Genomic DNA, 22,836 nt, shown 5'->3' on the forward strand with positions numbered 1-22,836 from the left:
GAGTAATTTACCCCTACTTAAAGACAGATTGCCCTACATGTAACAGCTACATACAAAAAAGTTATAAAATTGTCCTTGGTTTTACAATGATAATGAAAAACATTAAAATTCTCCAATCAAACAAGGTATGCAAGATTTTTATGTTGTTCAGGCTTTTTTGTTTGTTTTTTGTTAAAACAGTGAGAGCAAAATAACTTACTGCAATATAAAGAGCTGAATGAGCATGCCACTAATGGAGAAAAGGGATAATTTCACAGAACCAGTATTTTTCCCCATCCCATCTCCATTTGATGTCAATCAAAACATATCATTGGCCATTTAGTTAAAAAAAAAAATGCAATATGCTTGTGCACATACACCAGTTACTTTATGTACAATAAAGGAATGGGGAAGGGGAAATGAAAGGATAGAGAAAACTATACTGTAGTAGTCAGGATGTGGTGGAACTAAATTGCAGTTTTCTAATTAAGAACGAATTCTTGGTCTGTCGGAACAGAGTTCTGAAGTAAAGTAGCAGGTTCCCTTTTTAGTAGACACCTCCTGCCTGCTGCTGGAACACATCAATTGTATCTTCATCCTCCATTTCCAACTGTGCAGGTGTATCTGTTTCATTTGATGGCTGCCCATCAAATCGGAATCTGATCTGCCTCATCGACAAGCCCTGTCATTCACAATAGGCTTTCATTAGTTTACTAAGTGGTGTATGCTTCTTAATCTTAAACTGCACCACAGAACTATCCTGCCCCGCCATCTCCAAGTTAATATGATCGCTGTTCTCAGTCTTGACTCCTTCCTTGGGCTTTTGGTCGGACATGGCGAGCGCTGGAGTCTCCTCAGCTGCTGCTTCACAAAAGAGGTACCTGGTCTGCACCGAAGGAGTCTCCAGGAGCATTTTCTAAGCTAGGTGGAAAAACAAGATTTACAGGGTAAATTATGGGATCAAGATTTGATGGTTCAGATTATGATGATAAAGTGTTACATATGAGTAGGCCCAATATTGTAATGAATGGTTAAATATACAAATTTTATTCAATACTTTCATGTCCTATTACCAGTCATGCTCAGTGATTCTCATATCATTCATTTCTGAACAAAATTTGACATTCTTTTGAAAGTATCCTATGCCTATGTCTCCCCATTACTATCTCATCACTAAAATGTAGACTTTTTCTCTTATAACTTTATTCTTCAGAGATGACAAACTTATAATTTGATAAATGGTTTTATCAAATGATGGAAGCATCATTTGGACTTCAACAAGAGATTTTGATGTTCCAATTTAAAGCAGGAATTCTAAGGCAGGTAATCTCAAGCACTGGCATGCTTGGTAATCTCAAGTCATGGCAGGGAATCATGACTTACGACTGGAGGCAGGCCAGTGGGAATATACATGGACACATAGATAAAGTCCAGATTTGAGGATCAGATGTCTGGGATCTAATATTACTGCTTTTCCTGGATTATCATTCCTTCATCTAAAAAAATGTTAAAAGTAATCCCTTCTAATATTTATTATTCAATAATTCTATTTCATTCCCACAACTAAAATATCTATAAAATAGCTACCTTCCTTCCACACAACACACACACACACACAACACACACACACACACACACACACACACACACTTTCTCTTTGCCTTTCTCAGTATGCCCCTCTCATCATGTCTATTTCCAATTAAATTAGGTGGAATATATTCATATAGTAGAATGTATGTATATTTAAATAAAATAAAAATAAGCTTTCTATACTCAAGGGATAGCTCCCTATGCTTAGATATCAAAAGATCAAAACAGAAACCAATAGTGAAGAATTATCACAATTATGGTTTCTCCACTTTTTGTACTAAGAAGCTATTTATAATTTTTTCAATGTAATGAGGTAAATTTCCTGTAGGACTTGTGAATGGTTTTACAAATAGTTCTAACTTTATAAGCAGAGGGCAAAATGATGCGTATATACTAATTGAGAAAAGGCATGCCCTTGGTGTAGATCCAAAATGAGCAGGCCACATGCCAAAGCTGGTAAGCAAATAGATTAAGCACCATAAAGGTGGTAGGCAAAAGTGTAAAGTAGATAACATTTGCCCTTGATGTCCCTCTTACCCATTTTTCAGTGTACTTTCAGTCCAGGTAATTCCCATTATCCCTGTTCTAGGATGTCATCATGGATTGCACTAGAGGGAACTTGGAGCAACACAACTCACCTGTCATCATGTTTCCTGAGGGAACATGTGATGGGGTAACACTTTTGTCTGGGCAGAGGGCATTGAGGAAGTGTCTCAGCCTTGCACTGTCTCTGTGTAAGAATAGCCCTGCTCCCAGACAGGTAGATGCATCCTGCTGTGTGTCTGCTTCCACCTGAAGAACACCACCTGGTCAGGCCTGACTAACGTCTAAGAGGCAAGTCTGGAGATATTTTTCAGTATCAGCTTTTAAAAAGATCAAACAACTACCCTTACTGCTGTTTGGGCAGCATTCGTCTGTTTTTTGATCCACGAGATGAATTATCCCAAGTTCTAGACCTAGGGAAGAGGGACAGAAAATACCTGGACACCAAAGTGGCAATGGGAGAGCCCTGTTCTTGATATCAGTGCTTCCTGAAATACAGTAGGCTTTTAGTTTTCCATTTACATCACTCATATCTTTCCTTATCACCTACTTATTAACTTTGAAGGGTACAAATGTGGTAGGAGAGCTGGTATTTCATGAAATCTGAATCTTAAAACCTAATGTGGTCAACAGTCTGTTATTAGTGGTAAATATTTTAAATGATACCATTTAATCCATGTTTTCTGAAGACCGTTGAAAGGCTGTAATGGTGATCAAGGCTTTTATTATGAACTAATATGAGAAATTTCATCTGTGAACCTATAAATATTCTAATTCTTGTAAACCTTGTAAAGTAAAAATGATTGTCTCCACAAGATCAGATAAAAGTAATTAGGTAATAATTAGCTCAGTATTTAAACCAAAATACACACTTCAAGATCACCTACTTTCCTAAACATTGTATTGCTATTAGGAATGACAAACTGTACATACAAATGATGTCATCTAGAAATTTACAATCTAGATTAAATGAATTGAAATAAATGCAAATATTTCCTGATATAAATTGAGAATCTGGAATTAACTTTAGTCATAATCTTTTTTTCTTCAGAGCATTGATCACAATTTATAATTTTTTTTTTCCTTCTTTGGAACATCAATTTTATTATACAGTTTGTGAGGAAAAGAAATTCATTCAGAAGCATGTCTGCCATCCCAGAAGCCAGGGAGGAAGGCCAGGGAAGAGCAGGGCAGGGGGAAGTGTCCGAGGGCAGAGTCTCTGATGTGTGTGGCAGGTGGGGGCAGAGGAGAGTCCCGGTGGATCCAGATGCGCTGTGGGTTGGTATCTGAGAATGGGGGAGCCGGAGCCAGGTGGCCTCACTGCTGAAGCTGTCTGAGTGCAGCCCTGACAGGTGCCCGTCCACCATGTCAGGATGCTCAGAGCTGGGGGTCTTCCAGCTGACCGTTGGTCGGTCTGTCTGGTCAGGGCACGTTCTCTGGAGCCACTGTGGTTTGGAGCCTAGGGCGCCCGCGGCCTCCTTGCATGGGTGCCACTCTTCTTCTGGAGGTGGGCTCGCCGAAGCAGGGCACACAGCAGCACAGCTGCAGGATGCAGGTAGCGATCCTCCTAGTGACCGCCCTCCAGCCCCTGCGGCCGTCAACCGATTGGCCTGAGGAGGGACCCTGGGAGGACGAGCTGGGGCCTTGTGCTACCCGTCTGCTGAGGAGCCTCCAGGGCCCGGGCCTGGGGTGGTCGGGCCTGCGGGGCACAGGGTCTGGCCTGGAGGCTGGGCTGGGAGGGGGTGTGTCCCCATGGAAGAAGCGCAGAGGAATCGCGGGCACACTGGCACTTGCGGTGCCCTTGTGCCCCGATGACTTGGCCGCCTCGGGCTGCTGCTGCTCACAGGGCCGGGGAAGGGCAGGCTCGCTGGCACACTGGTTGGGATGCATGCTGGGGGGATCCGCGGGGCCTGGGCGACGCCTGACCACTGCACGGCGCACAGGCCTCGCCTGCAACTCACAGCCCGCCCCCTGGCTTCGCTGGTGCAGGAGGATAAGATAGGTCCCCATGGCTTCATCGAACTTGCGCTGGTCCAGGGACACCCAGGCGTTGTAGGGGTCGAAGCCCATGTCAAACATGATGGTCATGATGGTGGGGTCGGGGCACGTGGGCAGTGGCTGGCCGCAAGGTCCGGGCGGGGCTTCCTCGCCCTGGCTCAGCCACGGGTGCCCCATTACCTGCTCCAGGGTGGGCCTCTGGGCGGGGTCCACCATCAGCATCTGCTGGATGAGGCTGCGGGCCTCCGGGGAGAGGTGCACGGGGAGCTCGTAGCTGGCGTGCACGATGAGCCTCTTCAGGCCCTTGGCCGTGCTCGCCTTAAACGGGCGCCTCCCTGTGAGCATAAGAAAGAGGGTGACCCCCAGGCTCCACACGTCTGCCGGGGGACCCTCGTATTCTTGCTTCAGGACGATTTCAGGGGCACGGTAAGGCAGAGTGCCCCAGAAGCTGGTGAGCTTCTGCCCAGGCCGGACCCTGGCGCTCAGGCCAAAGTCTATGAGTTTGACCTTGCCGCCCCTGTTGTCCACCACGAAGTTCTCGGACTTGAGATCGAGATGCGCGATGCCCCGCTCGTGGCAGTGGCGCACCGCACACACCATCTGCCTGAAGGTCCTGCGGGCCTTCTCCTCCTTCAGCCCACCTGCTGCCGGGATGCAGCACCTGAGCTCTCCCCCACCTGCGTGCTCCATGACCATGTAGAGGTTGCTCGGGGTCTCGATGACCTGGAACAGCTGGATCACATATGGGTGCTCAAGGGCCATCAACCACTGCGGTTCCAGTAGGACGGGCTGGTTCCCCTCTGTCTTGGGCACGACTTTCACCACCACCTCTGCCCCAGTGAGAAGATGGCGGGCTAGAAGCACCTGGCTGAAGCCCCCCTGGCCAAGCTCCCTCAAGACCTGGTAGTGGTCCGTGAGGGCCGCCTCGTAGCAGGAGCTGGGCCCCTGTGGCCCTACACTAGTCTGACTGCACTGACTGCACATCCTAAAGCTGGAACGACAACTAAGGATGCTACCTTAAAAAAAAATAACAAACTCAAACAAAAGACCGAAACCAACAAACAAAAGACAAAACAAACAAACAAACAAAAGCCCAAATCAAAAAAAACAACGGTAAAACACCACCACCCCCAACCACCAACCACCAGCCACCAACCACCAACCACCAACCACCAGCCACCAACCACCAAAAACGCTCACTATCTGGGAGTCCGACAGGTCACCACCAAGAGCTTCCTGTACTTATGGACAAAAAACCCAGCTGCAGCCACCCTCTTATATGGCCGGTGGCCGAACTCCCATCACAGTGGCTCCTTGTGAGGTCACAGCAAGCAATGACCCGGTTACGCCCGGCCAGAACCCCCAGTGGTCATCTCACTTTGGGGCCTCCAGGACCTGTCCAACCCTCATAAGAAGAATAAGAAAGGACTCACAAGCTTTTTGTTGCAGGGGGTGTGCACACTGAGAGTTACACGTTTAGAGCCTCAACTTGTGAGATCCTTCAGGACTCTTTTCACTTGGAGTCTGATGAAAATCCCTACTCACTTTGGGCTTTACAGGCCCCATCATATCTACACTCCAAGAATTCAATTCCTACTTCTTCTCTCAGAATGATTGGTGTCAAAGCACCAAATGCTCTGTCCCCTAGGATGCTCTAGAGCTTGGCATGAACACCTATGGGGCTGAGAGGGAGGGAGCATTCCTCAGCCTTTCCCCACAAGGTTCTCATCAGATTTTGCTCTAGAAACCCCGGATAGCCAAAGGCCCAGGGTTGATAAGTTCAAAGTGATAAAGGATAAAATACGGAAGCCAAGATCCTAGAACCAGCAAAGGTGTCCTAACAGATGCCTGGGTCCCTTCCTGCCCCTGTAACCTCAGTACCTTAGACTGGGTAACTTATTAACAATAGCAGTCCACTTCCCACAGTTCTGGAAAGTGGCAAGTTCTAGGTCAAAGCACCTTGTTGCTGTCTCCTCCCATGATGGAGGGTCAGAAGGGTTGAACTCATTCTCTCAAGCCCTCCTCTTTGTTTTGTTACTTTGTTTCTTTTTTTCTTCTTCTTACATACTGGCCATTGAAGCCAGGACCTGGGGCATGCCAGGCCAGTGCTCTCTACCACTCACGTAATTCCACAGATTTTTATTTATTTATTTTTTGAGACAGAGTCTCAGTGAGTTGCTCAGGTCGGACTTGCTTGTGTGATCCTCCTGCCTCCATGTCCTGAGTAGAGAGGATTAGAGCCTGTCATCCTTTGAATATGAGATGCCCTCCCCCCACCCCACAGGCTCCTCTGCTACTGCAGGGTAGTCAGAGGTGACATGATTGGATTGGGGGAGCCGTAACCTTCAGTCCATCCTTGGTTCAATGGACTGACTTGCTGGTTACCATAGGCAGGTGGAACGTGGCGGGGCACTCTGGCAAGCGGGTCACTGGGGTCATGTCCTGGAAGAGTTCTTCATCCCTGTAACCATTGCCCCACGTTCCTTCTCTCCCTGCTTCTTGGCTGCCCTGAGGAAAGAAGCTTTCCTCTGCTGGGCCCTTCCCCCATGATGGGCTGCCTCACCTTGGCCCAGAGCAATAGAGTCAGTAATTGATGGAAGGAGACTACTGAAACCTTGAGCCCTGTGTGAATAGTTCCTCCTCCAAGTTTTTCTTACTGGGTGAATGGGCCACAGCATTGATACACTTAATTAATACACAGCCATAGGCCATCGTTCCCAACTTGAAAAATGTACTCCTGCATGCATGTGTGTGTGTGTGTGTGTGTGTGTGTGTGTGTGTATGTGTGTGTTGTGTGGGCATGGGTGTTGCATTGCTGGGAAGTGACCACTTCCTTGGGCAGGCTGGAGAAGCATTCTTAAAGTATACCTCCCATCCCTGGGGTTGGAGCCTCATGGTCTGTCTGCACTCTTGGGGAGTTGGTACCCACTAGATGTGCCTGTGTGAGGAGAGTTCCTCAGGTTGACCTGAAGGTCATTGGATGAGGTACTCAGATCTCAATGAAGACAGAAAAATCTCTGGTAAGGCAAATCTGTGACAATTATAAAAGCCAATGCCACTTGTTTTCTACAAGGTATAAGAGAATAACGTAGCTGAAAACCCCCACTCTGTTCTGTATTGAGCACAGTGTGCACATGTGAGATTGTGACATCACTGACTGAGGGGTGGGCATGGCGAGGCCCAGCAGCAGCATTCTCTGCACTAGCGATGTTCCCCTGCCACAGGTTCCCATCAGGGTGGTGTTCCTATCTGGTGGGAAATGGAACCCCATGGGAACCACAAAGGAATAGCTATAGGTCATACCCAAAGGGAGAGGTAAGGGAATTGGTATCTTTGATGTTTGTTTCACTACACACATCAACTGAACAGGAGAGAAGGTAGTCATGTAACAGCATAAGTCACACTGAAACAAAAGTGGCCTGGCCTCCACATCGGGACACAGGCCACACTGACCCATGATTTCACCCTAGTTCCTTACCACCTCATCTTCTGTCATTTCATCCTAACAGTGTCATTTCTGACAAGAGAGACCTCATTCTTGGGTGTGGAGGTGTGAACCTATACCTGTCATTGGGGGATCTAATATGATCCCTAATACTCCCTGGTCCTACATCTCTGAAGTTCTCTTCAGTAGGTGTTGAACATTGTCATGTAATTGCCTACATGAATCCATTCAACCCTATGTCTTTGTTGGTTGTTTCAATCCAGTGTCCTGGAGAGGGAGATTTGTGTCTATATTCATGGTGGACCTTGGACTGTCGATTTGGGGTTCTTTGATGGATTTATTCTGCCAGCGTCTTTCTGGTTTGATGGTCGGGTCATACCAGCTTCATCAAGTACATAGCGAATTGTTCCCGGAGCTTCTGCTTCATGGAAATGTTTGTATATAGTTGGTATTAATTCTTCTTCAAATGTGAGGTAGAATTCTCCAGGGATATCTTCTCTACTTCAAGACCTTTTGGAAGATATTTGTCTATTAGGAAGTTTGTTTCTTTGATGGTAACTTGGCCACATCAATGTTCATAGCGGCTCAATTCACAATAGCCAGACTATGGAACCAACCTAGATGCCCTTCAATTGATGAATGGATAAAGAAACTGTGGTATATATATATACAATGGAATATTATTCAGCCATAAAGAATAATAAAATTATGGCATTTGCAGGCAAATGGATGAAATTGGAGAATATCATGTTAAGTGAGATAAGCCAATCTCAAAAATCCAAAAGAGGAATGATCTCACTGATAAGCAGATGATGACACTTAATGGGGGGTGGGAGTGGGACAAGAATGGAGGAAGGAGGGACTGTATAGAGGGAAAAGAGAGGTGGGAGAGGTGGGAGGGAAGGAAATAAATAATGGAATGAATCAAACATCATTACTCTATGTAAATTTATGAATATGCAAGTGGTATACTGTTACTCCATGTACAAACAGAAACAATATGTATCCCATTTGTTTACAATAAAAATAAATTAAAAAAAAAAAAAAAAGATTTGGTGCAAGAGCTTTCCAGACAAAGGGAATAAGTGAAAAGTCCCTGGTAACAAAGGTAGATGAGAGAACTCTTACCTATAGAAGGCACTTCACTATTATTGATTCAAATAAATCACACTTGTCTAAGAACTGACTTTAAAATTAAAAAAATACGTACTTGGGAACAGATTTCAAAATAAAAATTTATAAATGATTTGTCTTTTAGAATTACACTTTTGGGGGAAATTTTTCTGAAAGTAAAGAAAGTGAAGAGAGATGATGAAAATTGACTTTTATTTTCATCAATTGTAAATTGTTCTATTTTTACTTTTTATGACATGAAGATGTGTATGGAGTCCTTGTTGAGTTTCCCCACAAAATGGTCTTCCAATGTTGTCTTCAAGCCCCTCGCTGAGCTGTGTGGAGACAGTGGGTGGCAGGGGTGGAGAAGACACATCTGGGAAGGCATTGGAGACTCCAGTGTTCCATCCAGGGGGCATCACCTCTGTAATCCCACAGGCAGCGAAGGAAGAGGTTCGCCATTGGGCAGGGCTGGCCTGCTGCAACAGGGGCTGGGTGCTTCACCCCATGTCCCGCAGCCTCTGAACCCCAAATCTCCTCCTGGCCGCTGCTAGAGGTCTCCCGGAGAGTGAGCACATGGGCTTTGGGAACTGGACATCTTAAACCACATCAGTGGGCTACTTACATAAAAGTCAAGTGACCATCAAAGAAACAAACTTCCTATAATTATTTTAATATTATTTAATATTTATTTCCCTACATGCCATGTGAATAAGACCATTTCTATTTTCTTCAGTTGTACTCTTAGCTCTCAGCTCAGTATCTGACTTGCAAGACTTCCTTAACATGACTCTCAAAGCACAAGAAATAAAAGTAAGAATCAATAACTGGGATAGATTCAAACTAAAAAGCTTTCTCTCAGCAAAGGAAACTATCAGCAATGTGAAGAGAGAGCCTACAGAGTGGGAGAAAATCTTTGCCACTCACACTTCAGATAAAGCACTAATCTCCAGAATATATAAAGAACTCAAAAAGCTACACCAAGAATACAAATAACCCAATCAACAAATGGGCTAAGGATACGAACAGACATTTCACAGAAGAAGATGAACAAGCAATCAACAGATATATGAAAAAATGTTCAACATCTCTAATAATAAGAAAAATGCAAATCAAAACTACCCTAAGATTCCATCTCACCCCATTAGAATGGCGATTATCAAGAACACAAGCAACAATAGGTGTTGGGGAGGATGTGGGAAAAAGGTACACTCATACATTGCTGGTGGGGCTGCAAATTAGTGCAGCCACTCTGGAAAGCAGTGTGGAGATTCCTTAGAAAACTTGGAATGGAACACCATTTGACCCAGCTATCCCACTCCTTGACCTATATTCAAAGGACTTAAAATCAGTATCTACAGCAATGCAGTCACATCAATGTTCATAGCTGCTCAATTCACAATAGCCAGACTGTGGAACCAACCTAGAAGCCCCTCAATTGATGAATGGATTAAAAAAAAAACTGTAAAATAAATATATATATATATATATTTTATACACACACACAAACACACACACACACACACAATGGAATATTACTCAGCCATAAGGAAGAATAAAATTATGGCATTTGCAGGCAAATGGATGAAGTTGGAGAATATCATGCTATGTGAGATAAGCCAATCCCAAAAAAACCAAAGGACAAATGATCTCACTGATAAGTGGATGATGATACATAATGGGGGGTGGGAGGGGAGCAAGAATGGAGGAAGGAGGGACTTTATAGAGGGAAAAGAGGGTGGGAGGGTTGGGGGGAAGGAAAAATAACAGAATGAATCAAACATCATTACCCTATATAAATGTATGATTACATAAATGGTACGTTTCTACTTCACGTTTCTACTTGTTTCAGAGAAACAAGTTGTACCCCATTTGTTTACAATTAAGAAAAAAACAATCAATGCTTGTTGAATTAGCTTAAAAACAATTGCCATTTTAGCTACTCTACTCTTTTTCAATAAGAAAGAATGCATAAATGGACCAATTAAATTTCTCCTCTCCAGAATCCTTCAGGGATCTAAGAAAACAGAGTAAATTAACTGTATTTGAGAATTGAAGCATAAAAACAAACAGGCAAACCAAGACGATTCCAGAATTCACTTGAATATACTCCTTCCATCTTATTAATTTTTCTTCACTTTTTCCAGTGTCTTTGGGCATCACGTGCTGCACTATCTCCAGACTTCTGTATATTTTCAGAATATCACCAATATGACCAGATGTAAGTAACTGCTTGAGTTTGGCTTCTGCATGGAATATTTGCCTCACCATTTTCAGTTGCCAATGCAGTCTTTATTTATTTATTTATTTATTTTTTTTTTTTGCGAGGTGCTGAGGATCGAACCCAGGGCCTTGTGCTTGCAAGGCAAACACTCTACCAACTGAGCTATCTCCTCAGCCCCCAATGCAGTCTTTATTCAAGGTGCTATAATTATATGAAGGTGTCAGCTGTTCTTTCCAGTCAAAGATAATTCTTCTGACCTCCAACTAAAAGCCTTAAATCTATATTACAATATTTATCACAGACATTCTGGCATTAGAGTTTGCTTTTTGCATCTCTCTCCCTGGCAGAATGCAGAGCTCCTTTGTTCCAGGGGCTATTGTCCCTCACACCCTGGTGGTGTTATATCTAGGGCAAAGAACATAGTCAATTACTGTTTATTAAACTGAATTCTATATCTTTATTAATAGTGCAGAGATAATGACTGGCTTATAAATAGTGGGATGTTTCATAATACCATAATCATGAAGTACTGTCAATAGTCAAATGATAACTTGCTCAATCACGAGCTTGTTTGCTTTGTTAGATATTTTTAAAAATGTGTGTTCCAGCAGTTATTATTGGGGAAAAATAAGGTAGAATGTACCAAGAATGGGTTGCCATAATAGATGAAGATCAGATGACTACTTATAATATTGTTTTTAGATTTCTATGTATGAATTCAAAATATCAGTTTAAGTTATTCAAATTCTGACAAAAGAAGAAATATGAATCTCATAAGCATCATAAACAGATCTACAGTTTTCCATTTTATTAAACACTTTTTAATAAGTTTATATTTTTAATTGAATAAAACAGGACAACTTGCAACCCAAGGGGCCCAACTTTCATAGTTGGTGACAAAAATTATTGCTGAAACTTACTGAAAATGATAGTAAAACATAGAGAGGAAAGCCATAGGAGGGACAGTGTCCATGAACTCTAGATATTTTCCACTGTCCATAGCTTTTGTGGGGTAGTGGAGAACCTCATAGATCTGATATCCATTGGCTATTTCATTCCAAGATGGGTGAACAACTTGTGTTTATGGTTTCATTGTTGCTTCCTTGTGGCAAAACTCCTGCATCTCACACTATTTTGTTACTCATAACTCTCTTCTACCAAGTAAATAAGAAACTGGGTTACAGTATTTTAGTGATCAATCCTAAATTAGGTTTGCTTGAAAATTGTATTAAAATTTTAGCTCAAGACAAAAGCACCATTTTCAGGAGTTGCTTAAATATTATGTAAACATCAGTGAAATCTGACTCAACACAGCCTAAATAATTGATGCCATATATTAAGTGTTGGCTAAATGCAACTTTCAAAAAAAAAAAACAAATTACCAAGTTGTCATACATCCAGACAAAATTATGTTTCCTATTAGCTGAGATACGGGCTGCCCTTATTCCAAATGCAGAAACTACTTCAGTCAAGAAAGACAGAAGTGTGAACATATATAGCTGAAATATACATGGGGTTGCATCAAAAGTGATAGGTGTTTATTAGTGATCAGAAGGTAATATGAGCATTTCTGAAAAATCATAAGCCCTTCAGTGTGTGAGAAAAACATTTACCTTCTCTAGGAAGGGTAGAGTGATCTTTAAGAATAATGTGTTTGCAACAGGTTGCTTTTGAAATGTCTATATAAAATCCATTGTTTTTTCCCCTAATTATTTTATTAGTGACGGTGCCTTTTCCTACAAGTGGCATTCTCAAAATGTGCTTCACAGATTCTTGGGGACTTCAGTATCTACAAGGTCAAGACTATCTTCATAATGCTAAGAGGTTGTTTGGCTTTTTCTATTTGGTGACATTTGTATTTTATAATAAAACAAGGTAAATCCATTGTTCCCTTCCTTTGGATAGGGCAGTAGTAATCACAATCATATACCCCCAGGGGAAAAATCCATTTTAATAAGGAAATTAAAGCTGTAAAAATTATTAAGGAATTAAATCATAAGTATTGTCTTTTTTAGTGAACCAAGTGTATAACATGTATATCACACATTTATTGAAAGAAAGAATTCATAAGATTGTAGTAAAAATGTGAAATTCTCTGTTGTTATAATGCGAGGGTCCTTAAAAAATTAAATAAGTGAAAATATGATTTGATATGATAAAGAAATGCTTTAATAGACATTGTTTTCATGGGTTGGAGGAAGTGAATTTCTCAACTCCAGAGGTATCCTAGGACAGGCTAGAGATTCTAAAGTTTCTCTGGCATAATCTGTACATAGTCATTCCAACATTGAATTTGTTTCCCTCTTTCTTTTCTAAAGTCTGAAAATTGGATGATATACTCAAATGAGTAAAAACCAAGTTTCTCAGAATTGACTGAAGCTAGGATGTATGCTTTAGATAAGTGACTCAAATATAAACAGGTAAAAAGAAAAAAAGGCAAAGAAAGACTCATTGAGGTCAGGCAAGGGACAAAAAGTAATTCATCCTAAGAACCCAAGCTTGTGTTTATGTGTATAGGAGATCCCAATGATATTTGAGCTTGAAATTCACCAAATTCTCAAGCTTTTGCAGGGGGGACAGTTTAGGAAGCACTCCAGCAGATGCCATCCCTGAGCCTGAACATCAGGCAAGTGACTTCCAACTAAGATGCAATGTTTCATTTTATCCACTCCAAGTTCTTTAAAGGTTCAGTGTGATCCGGCCAATTTCTATTAACATATGTGCAAGTTTCTTCTTTAGTATTCCATTTCCCCTTGTTTCGTACCAGTGGCCTATTTGGTTTTGATTTTGAGTATACTCACCCTTTCCTCTTTCTTTTCTCCACAGTAAGTTTGATTATACATTCGTCATAGTTCATTATTTCTCTCCTAATATAAACAGTAAATAAAAGTGTTTGGAAGTTGCTGACCATCACCATTTTCACAGATCTTTCTGGCATTCACATTTTTGAGACTTTTCAAAAAAATTCCAAAGCATCCCGTTTTGCAACATGTAGCAAACCAATGTTCTACCAGCTTCCATTAAAATGCCTTTTCTGAGGTTTTCATCAGAAAGAAAAAAGCCACAGTAAAAAACTTGATGAGTTTTTGCCTCAGGTACTTGTTCCTGAATGACCTGACACAATTTATATATGCTGTTAATGACTCACACTGCATGGTCTTCACCACGTTGCAGTGGTGAATACAAATCTTCCAGACAGAGCTTCTGTTTTCTTACATGATTTGCAGGCTCTGGACTAAGAATTTCTTCTTCCTCATCTGGATTTTTCCCAGCCTTCCACTGAAGTCTATTCTGGCCAATGTTACTCTTGTCTTTCCAGATGATAAAGTGTTCAATTTCCAGTGCATATCTGACTACAGGGACATTGGACGGTGTCCACCATTCTGAAAGTTTCCCTCCCATTTCTCTCAGACCTCTATTTCACAGTCTTCACAGGATCTTCCATTATTAAATTCTGTGTATCTCACTTTTTCTCCTTGTCCTTCTTCTCCTACTCTACATCCTTGTCTCATTGCTCACATTCACTCTCAGAACTTGTATCCACCAAATCTGCCGAGAGACCAGAATGCTCCTCAGAGCTCTGTATCCAAGTCTACACCATATTTCTCTAAGATCACTTACAAGCATATCCAATTCTTCTCCCTGGAAACTTAATATATCATTTCTCCCTTTCCTCTGTTCCATTCCTGATCTCAGTGGCATCACAGAATACACCCAAATATCAAAGCAAGGACACACCCTCTCCACACCCTCTCCACCACTCCTGCATCACTCACCTAGGTCTTGATATTTTCCACTTTTACACATCCCTCAAAACTGCCTTTGGATCCTACTCTGGGACTGTCACATCATCTTCTGACCAAGTTACAATAGCTGTCCAATGGGTCTTTCCAAGAAGAACATCTTTGTCTACCCCTTCAATGCACTTTCCATATCACAGCCCTTAGAATACCATCTTTTCATAGTCTGATAAAATGGAAAGTATATGTAAGTCAACTCTCCATTCTGAAATATGACAGAACTCACAGAAAATTGCTTATGCAATTGTTTGAGGCAGAAACTAAACTAGCCAACATTTTGAGGAAAACATTTTTATTTTAAAGACAAATTATGACTATTCAGATTTAAATACTTCAAATATATGCTCTTGAAAATGAGCCTACCACTTTAAAAAAATCAATTAGACTTTTTGACAATGGTAAAATTTGAAATTTTGAATAAGAATTGTAATTTGGAAGCAGTTTCTATTGGTCAATGTGATCTAGATACTGTTCTAATATTGAAGACTTTCCTGATAAGTTTGATGTGGGACTAACAAAATAGGACTTTTTTTTTTTTTTGTCATTCTTCTTGATATCACACAATGGAATACATCAACTTTTGGGATGTCTACCTAAGCCAGTGAAGAAATCTTTTTCATATAACCAATGCATGGATGCATGGTATTCTAAAACTCTGTTCAAGTGAAGATAAACAATAAATTTTAACAAAATAAGGTATAATAAATATTCTTCTTTGGGGGGTGCAGGTACTGGGTATTGAACTCAGGGGCACTTTATCATTGAGTTACATCCCCAGCCCTTGTTCATGTTTTATTTTGAGACGTGATGGCCTCCTTGCAATTCTCCTGCCTCTCGCTCCTCAGTCTCTGGGACTACTGGCATGCTCCACTGTGCCCATTCAATTTATTACTTTTATAAAATTTCATATTTCACATTATAACAACACTTAAGAAACTAACATGTGTTAAATTTGATGCAGTATTAATAAAAACTACCCTCAGTCTGAAAATATATGAACTTTCCCTTTCATTTACTACATATGTATGAAAAGCTGGATTACTTCCTATGATTTAGCCAAAATCAAAACAAAATATCTGGTAACAAATTAAATGTAGAATAAGCTGAGAATCCAGATAACGTCTATTAAATTCAACATTAAAAGAGACTTGAATAGTTGTAAAGTAATGCAACTCTTAAAATTTGCTAAAAATTATTCTTTGTTTTGGAAAATAGCATTTCACTTTGTATGAATTTATTTATGTTAACATGTGATTAGATCATTAGTATTATTTTTACATGAATGATAAATAATTTATTTTTTTTTGTTTTTCATATCTCATATGGCAAATATGAAGACTATAATTCACACAAAAATGTCACTTTGTTGTACTGAATAATACTTAAGAATATAAAGGCGCACTGGGAAAACAAAATATTTCAAAAATTTTGACTTACAGCATGTGTAATGTATAATATACTGATGAAAAGCACTTGTTACTTGTTGACTAAGGTTACCAAGTTCATCTTCTTTGAGGTTGAATTTCAAATAATAATTCAGTTACATGGAAATTAGTTTTATTCTCAATTTTTTCTTCAATTAAAAAAATGAATTATTTAAACTGTTTTTCTAAATTTTATTTTCCAATCTTAAACATACACATCTTTAATCCTCAAATTGTAACTTTAGCAAAATGAATAATTAAACAAGTACACAGAAGAGTATATTGAAAAGTCTTCACTGAAATATTTTATGGTTACAAAAATCTGGAAGTTAGATTGAAATAATTCTAATTCATGTAATTACCAAATTGAAATAAAACATGGTACAACTTTATGAGAGTCAATTTAAGTATTACTAAAACAATATTGTATTTGTGGGTATATTAAAACAAGTATGGACTTGTGAAATATAAACTGAAAAGCAGATAACAACATGATACGAAGTCAGGATCTCAACATAAATCCACGAATTTCCCCATCCTTCACCTCCCACTCCAAAGTCTAGTAATTACAAATAAATTATTAAAAAATAGAAATGTATAAGGGTATAACTGAATTAAAAAGGAAGAATAATGTTTCCATGCATAAAAACAAATGTCACATGCAGGTCAATGCTGAAGGTGTATGCACTGGGTCCTATTTCATACCAAGGAGAACACAAGTGTCCCCATTCTCTATGGGATTAATGAAATCAAACTTCTTGATGAAAGCCAGAACCTAAGTTAAGTTCTGCCACTGATAAAAGGAATGTGGAAGAAGAAAATATAAACATCTTCCAAGAGTGACCTGAGGCTTCAGGTCACTAAGATTGCAAATCTAGAGAAGCAGGAGGACAGAAACAATAAATTTGATCCTGGAATGCAGAAGTGAAGGCAAGTACAGAGTTGTTGAAAAACTAAATCTAGATAGAAGACAAGAATGAGAGGAGGGGAAAAGGAGATGAGGACAAAGGACAGGAGGGTGAGGGGACTCCTTAGTTAGAATGAATCAGTAAAAGAAAATGAACAAATAAAAGATTAAAAAGCAAACTCTGAAAGTGTCAATAATAACTGAAAGATAAATTCATAGAAGATGAATAATTATTTTCAAAACCAGAAAACAAACACTATAAAATGTAAATGGTGGAATTCTCAAAGCAACTCATTTTAAGAACTATCAGGTTTAAAATCTAATTTGTGGAGCTCAGGAAGATGGCGGCCTAGAGGGTGGCTGCATTACGTGTTGCTCCAGAACTCAGGATTCAAGAGAGGAGATATTGAGACGCTTGGGACCAACTCAAAGTAGCCGGGTGACTCTCACCCCCTGGGGGGGCATCCCGGATGGGACGGGGGTCCCGGAACACAGGAAACTTTGTGAAGTAGAACTGCCGGCGAGACGCCCCTCCCCCTGCTGGAGCGCCATAGAGGAGGCCGCTCGGCACAGCGCTGGAACTCGGAGCAGCCACTGGGGCTCCGGCGGCTGCCCGGGGGAGGAGTGGCGGGGAGAACTGTGTGGACTCAGGACACCGGGGCCTGCCCTGAGGAGGAGGAGAGGAGCGTGGCCACTTGGATTCGGAGAGACTGCGCCAGAGCTGCAGGCGGTTGCCAGAGGAGAAGCCGTGCGGCGAGCTGTTTGGAATCAGAACGACGCTTCTGAACACCGGGGCCTGCCCTGAGGACGAGGAGGAAGAGGAGCGGCCGCTTGGATTCGGGTGACTACACGGGAACTACAGGCGGTTGCCAGAGAAGGGGCTGCGTGGCGAGCTGTTTGGACTCTGACCACTTCTGAACCCCGGGGCCTGCCCGGAGGAGTAGGAGAAGGAGGAGAAGGAGCGCGGGCGGGTCCTTTGGACTCGCAGTGACTGCATTAGCGCTCCAGGCGGCTGCTCAGAGGAGAAGGCGAGTGGTGAGTTGTTTGGTCTTAAAGTGACAGCTCCTGAACACAGGGGGGCTGCCTGGAGGAGAAGCGTGGTGGGACGCTTGGTCTTGAGGGGCCACACCAGAGCTCCGGGCGGTGCCCAGAGGACCCGTGCAGCGGGTCACGTGGATTCAGAGCCACTCAGAGGGACTGCTCCTGAACACCCGGGGGATTATCTGGAGAAGGAGGAGGAACGGGGAGGGTCACTTCGACTCGGAGTGATTGATTGCCCCGGGCTACGGGTGGTTGGTGGGAGGAGGAGGCACGAAGTGAGTTTCTTGGACTCCTAGTGACCGCACCGGCATACTGGGCGGCTGTCTGGAGGAAGAGGCCTGTGGCGGGTCTCTGGGACTCAGAGCGATTGTTCGGGGCCACAGGTGGCTGCTCAGAGGAGGGGCCACGCAGCCAGGCGATTAGGTGCAGAACAGGGTCCCAGGATCTAGGAGGCTTCTGGGTGGAAGAGCCGCACAGAGACAGGCTTAGGGCGGAGCGAAGGTTCCAGGCCTATGGGCAAATTCTCTGAGGAGGGGCAGCCTAAGGAGATTCATCTGCGAAGGGTGAGGCTCCCAGGCCCAGGAGGTAGGGCCGGGCCCCTGGAAACTTTGCAGAGGAAGGCAGCCCAGCCCAGGCAGTAGCTGTAAATTGAGGGGAACCTGTAGGAGGGGAACTGACCAGCGAGACCTCCCCACCGGGTGAGTCTTCCCTGGTGGGTGAGGTTTCCTCACAAGGACGGTAAAACCAGAGACACAGGCCCAAACAGGCCTTGCCTCAGCCCGCAGCCTAGTTCCCCTTTAGACGACCATTGGTCAACAAGTTGAGGCACCTCTGCCCACTAGCAGGGAATATACCCCACCTGAAGGCCACCACTCCTAGAGAGGCAGCTTCCTTGTGGAGCACCGCATTATCAACCTCCTCCAAGACTTCAGCCTACTGAAGGCTAAGAGGGGATATATATAGAAATCTTCAGGGTCATTGTAAATCAACAGAGGAAATCTGCAATATCTCAGCGGTCCACTGATATCTGAACAACATGAGAAAACAAGGAAAGAAAATGCTGCAAACAAATCTAGATGTTACATCAATAAAACCCAATGACAGCATGGCAGAAGAAATGACAGAAAAGGAGTTCAGAATGTACATAATTAAAATGATCAGAGAAGCAAACGAGGAGATGAAAGAGCAAATGCAAGCATTGAATGATGAGATGAAAGAGCAAATGCAAGCATTGATTGATCGCACCAATCGACAGTTAAAAGAACAAATACAGGAAGCAAAAGATCATTTCAATAAAGAGTTAGAGATATTGAAAAAAAACCAAACAGAAATCCTTGACATGAAGGAAACAATAAACCAAATTAAGAACTCCATAGAAAGCATATCCAATAGGATAGAACACCTGGAAGACAGAACCTCAGACATTGAAGACAAAATATTTAACCTTGAAAACAAAGCTGAACAAACAGAGAAGATGGTAAGAAATCATGAACAGAATCTACAAGAACTATGGGATATCATGAAAAGGCCAAATTTAAGAATTATTGGGATTGAGGAAGGCCTAGAGAAACAAGCCAAAGGAATGAACAACCTATTCAATGAAATAATATCAGAAAATTTCCCAAATCTGAAGAATGAAATGGAAAATCAAGTTCAAGAGGCTTATAGGACTCCAAATACACAAAATTACAACAGACCCACACCAAGGCACATTATAATGAAAATACCTAACATACAAAATAAAGACAGAATTTTAAAGGCTGTGAGAGAAAAGAACCAAATTACATTCAGGGGGAAACCAATACGCATATCAGCAGATTTTTCAATCCAGACCCTAAAAGCTAGAAGGGCCTGGAACAACATTTTTCAAGCCCTGAAAGAAAATGGATGCCAACCAAGAATCTTATACCCAGCAAAACTTACCTTCAAATTTGACGATGAAATAAAATCCTTCCATGATAAACAAAAGCTAAAAGAATTTACAAAAAGAAAGCCAGCATTACAGAACATTCTCAGCAAAATATTCCATGAGGAAGAGATGAAAAACAAAGAAGCAAATCAGCAAAGGGAGGAATTATCCTAAAGGAATTGTCAAATAAAGGAGGAAACAAGTTGTGTCAAACAAATAAATAAACAAAATTTTAAAAATGAACCAAATGACCGGGAAACCAAATTATTTCTCTATAATAACCCTGAATGTTAATGGCCTGAATTCAACAATCAAAAGACATAGACTGGCAGACTGGATTAAAAAGAAAGATCCAACAATATGTTGCCTGCAAGAGACTCACCTCATAGAAAAAGATACCCATAGATTAAAGGTGAAAGGATGGGGAAAAACATACCATGCACATGGACTCAGCAAAAAAGCTGGAGTATCCATCCTCATTTCCGATAATGTGGACTTCAAGCCAAAGTTAGTCAGAAGGGATAAAGAAGGTCATTTCATACTGCTTAAGGGAAGCATAAATCAGCAAGATATAACAATCATAAACATCTATGCCCCAAACAGTGGCTCATCTATGTATGTCAAACAAATCCTTCTCAATTTCAGAAACCAAATAGACCACAACACAATAATACTAGGTGATTTTAACACGCCGCTCTCACCACTGGACAGATCTTCCAGACAAAAATTGAGCAAAGAAACCATAGATCTCAACAACACAATCAATAATTTAGACTTAACAGACATTTATAGAATATTCCATCTAACCAAGAGTGAATACACTTTCTTCTCAGCAGCACATGGATCCTTCTTTAAAATAGACCATTTATTATGCCACAAAGCTAATGTTAGCAAATACAAGAAGATAGAGACACTAGCATGTATTCTATCAGATCATAATGGATTGAAGTTAGAAATAAATGAAAGAGTAAAACACAGAAACTATTCCAACATCTGGAGATTAAACAATATGCTATTACATGATGAATGGATAACAGAAGATATTAGGAAGGAAATTAAAAAATTCTTAGAGGTAAATGAGAACAAAGAAACATCATATCAAAATCTCTGGGACACTATGAAAGCAGTACTTAGAGGGAAATTTATTTCATGGAGCGCATTTAATAAAAGAAGTAAAACTCAACAAATAAACAACCTAACACTACAGCTCAAAGCCTTAGAAAAAGAAGAACAGAACAGCACCAAAAGTAGTAGAAGACAGGAAATAGTTAAACTCAGAGCTGAAATCAATGAAATTGAAACAAAAGAAACAATAAAAAAAATTGACAAAATAAATAGTTGGTTCTTCGAAAAAATAAACAAAATTGATAAACCTTTAGCCACACTAACAAAGAGAAGACGAGAGAAAACCCAAATCACTAAAATTCGGAATGAACAAGGAAATATCACAACAGACAGGATGGAAATACAAAACATAATTAGAAGCTATTTTGAAAATCTATACTCCAACAAAATAGAAAATTTCGAAGACATCAACAGGTTTCTAGAGACATATGAATTGCCTAAACTGAATGAGGAGGACATAAACAATTTAAATAGACCAATTTCAAGTACTGAAATAGAAGAAGTCATCAAAAGCCTACCAACAAAGAAAAGTCCGGGACCAGATGGGTTCTCAGCCGAGTTCTACAAAACCTTTAAGGAAGAGCTCATTCCAATACTTCTCAAAGTATTCCATAAAATAGAAGAGGAGGGAACCCTCCCAAACTCATTCTATGAAGCGAATATCACACTGATACCTAAACCAGACAGAGACTCATCAAGGAAAGAAAATTTCAGACCAATATCCTTAATGAACATCGACGCAAAAATTCTCAACAAAATTTTAGCAAATCGCATACAAAAACATATTAAAAAGATAGTGCAACATGATCAAGTGGGTTTCATCCCAGGGATGCAAGGTTGGTTCAACATCAGGAAATCAATAAACGTAATTCACCATATTAATAGACTTAAAGTCAAGAATCACATGATTATTTTAATAGATGCAGAAAAAGCATTTGATAAAATACAGCACCCCTTCATGCTCAAAACACTAGAAAAAATAGGGATAGTGGGAACATTCCTTAACATTGTAAAGGCCATTTATGCTAAGCCCATGGCTAATATCATTCTAAATGGTGAAAAACTGAAAGCATTCCCCCAAAAAACTGGAACAAGGCAGGGATGCCCTCTTTCACCACTTCTATTCAACATCGTTCTTGAGACTCTGGCCAGAGCAATTAGACAAACAAAAGAAATTAAAGGGATACGAATTGGAAAAGAAGAACTCAAACTATCCCTGTTCGCTGATGACATGATTATATATTTAGAGGAACCTGGAAATTCCACCAGAAAACTCTTAGAACTCATAAGTGATTTCAGTAAAGTAGCAGGTTACAAGATCAATGCCCATAAATCCAACGCATTTTTATACGTAAGTGATGAATCTTCAGAAAGAGAAATTAGGAAAACTACCCCATTCACAATAGCCTCGAAAAAAATAAAATACTTGGGAATCAATCTCACAAAAGAGGTGAAAGACCTCTACAATGAGAACTATACAACACTAAAGAAAGAAATTAAAGAACACCTTAGAAGATGGAAAGATCTTCCATGTTCTTGGATAGGAAGAATTAATATTGTCAAAATGGCCATACTACCTAAAGTGCTATACAAATTCAATGCAATTCCAATTAAAATCCCAATGACGTACCTTACAGAAATAGAGCAGGCAATTATGAAATTCATCTGGAAGAATAAGAAACCCAGAATAGCTAAAGCAATCCTTAGCAGGAAGAGTGAAACAGGGGGTATTGCAATA

General features: G+C 41.0%; 2 protein-coding genes across 2 annotated transcripts; both read right to left on the reverse strand.

Annotated features, from left to right (window-relative positions):
• Window positions 1-221: 221 nt before the first annotated feature.
• On the reverse strand, window positions 222-814 carry LOC306669235 (small ubiquitin-related modifier 2-like; the record flags this gene model as incomplete). The annotated part of the gene is made up of 2 exons (XM_079153105.1): window positions 222-603; window positions 673-814. The coding sequence occupies 2 exons, from the start codon at window positions 812-814 to the stop codon at window positions 527-529; spliced, it is 219 nt and encodes a 72-aa protein (XP_079009231.1). The 3' UTR covers window positions 222-526.
• Window positions 815-3,534: 2,720 nt separating this feature from the next.
• Window positions 3,535-4,872, reverse strand: LOC306669254 (sperm motility kinase 2B-like; the record flags this gene model as incomplete). The annotated part of the gene is made up of 1 exon (XM_079153110.1): window positions 3,535-4,872. The coding sequence occupies one exon, from the start codon at window positions 4,870-4,872 to the stop codon at window positions 3,535-3,537; it is 1,338 nt and encodes a 445-aa protein (XP_079009236.1).
• Window positions 4,873-22,836: the final 17,964 nt, after the last annotated feature.

The sequence above is a fragment of the Sciurus vulgaris genome (genome assembly GCF_902686455.1).
Source record: "Sciurus vulgaris genome assembly, chromosome: 9".
Taxonomy (NCBI): Eukaryota; Metazoa; Chordata; class Mammalia; order Rodentia; family Sciuridae; genus Sciurus; species Sciurus vulgaris.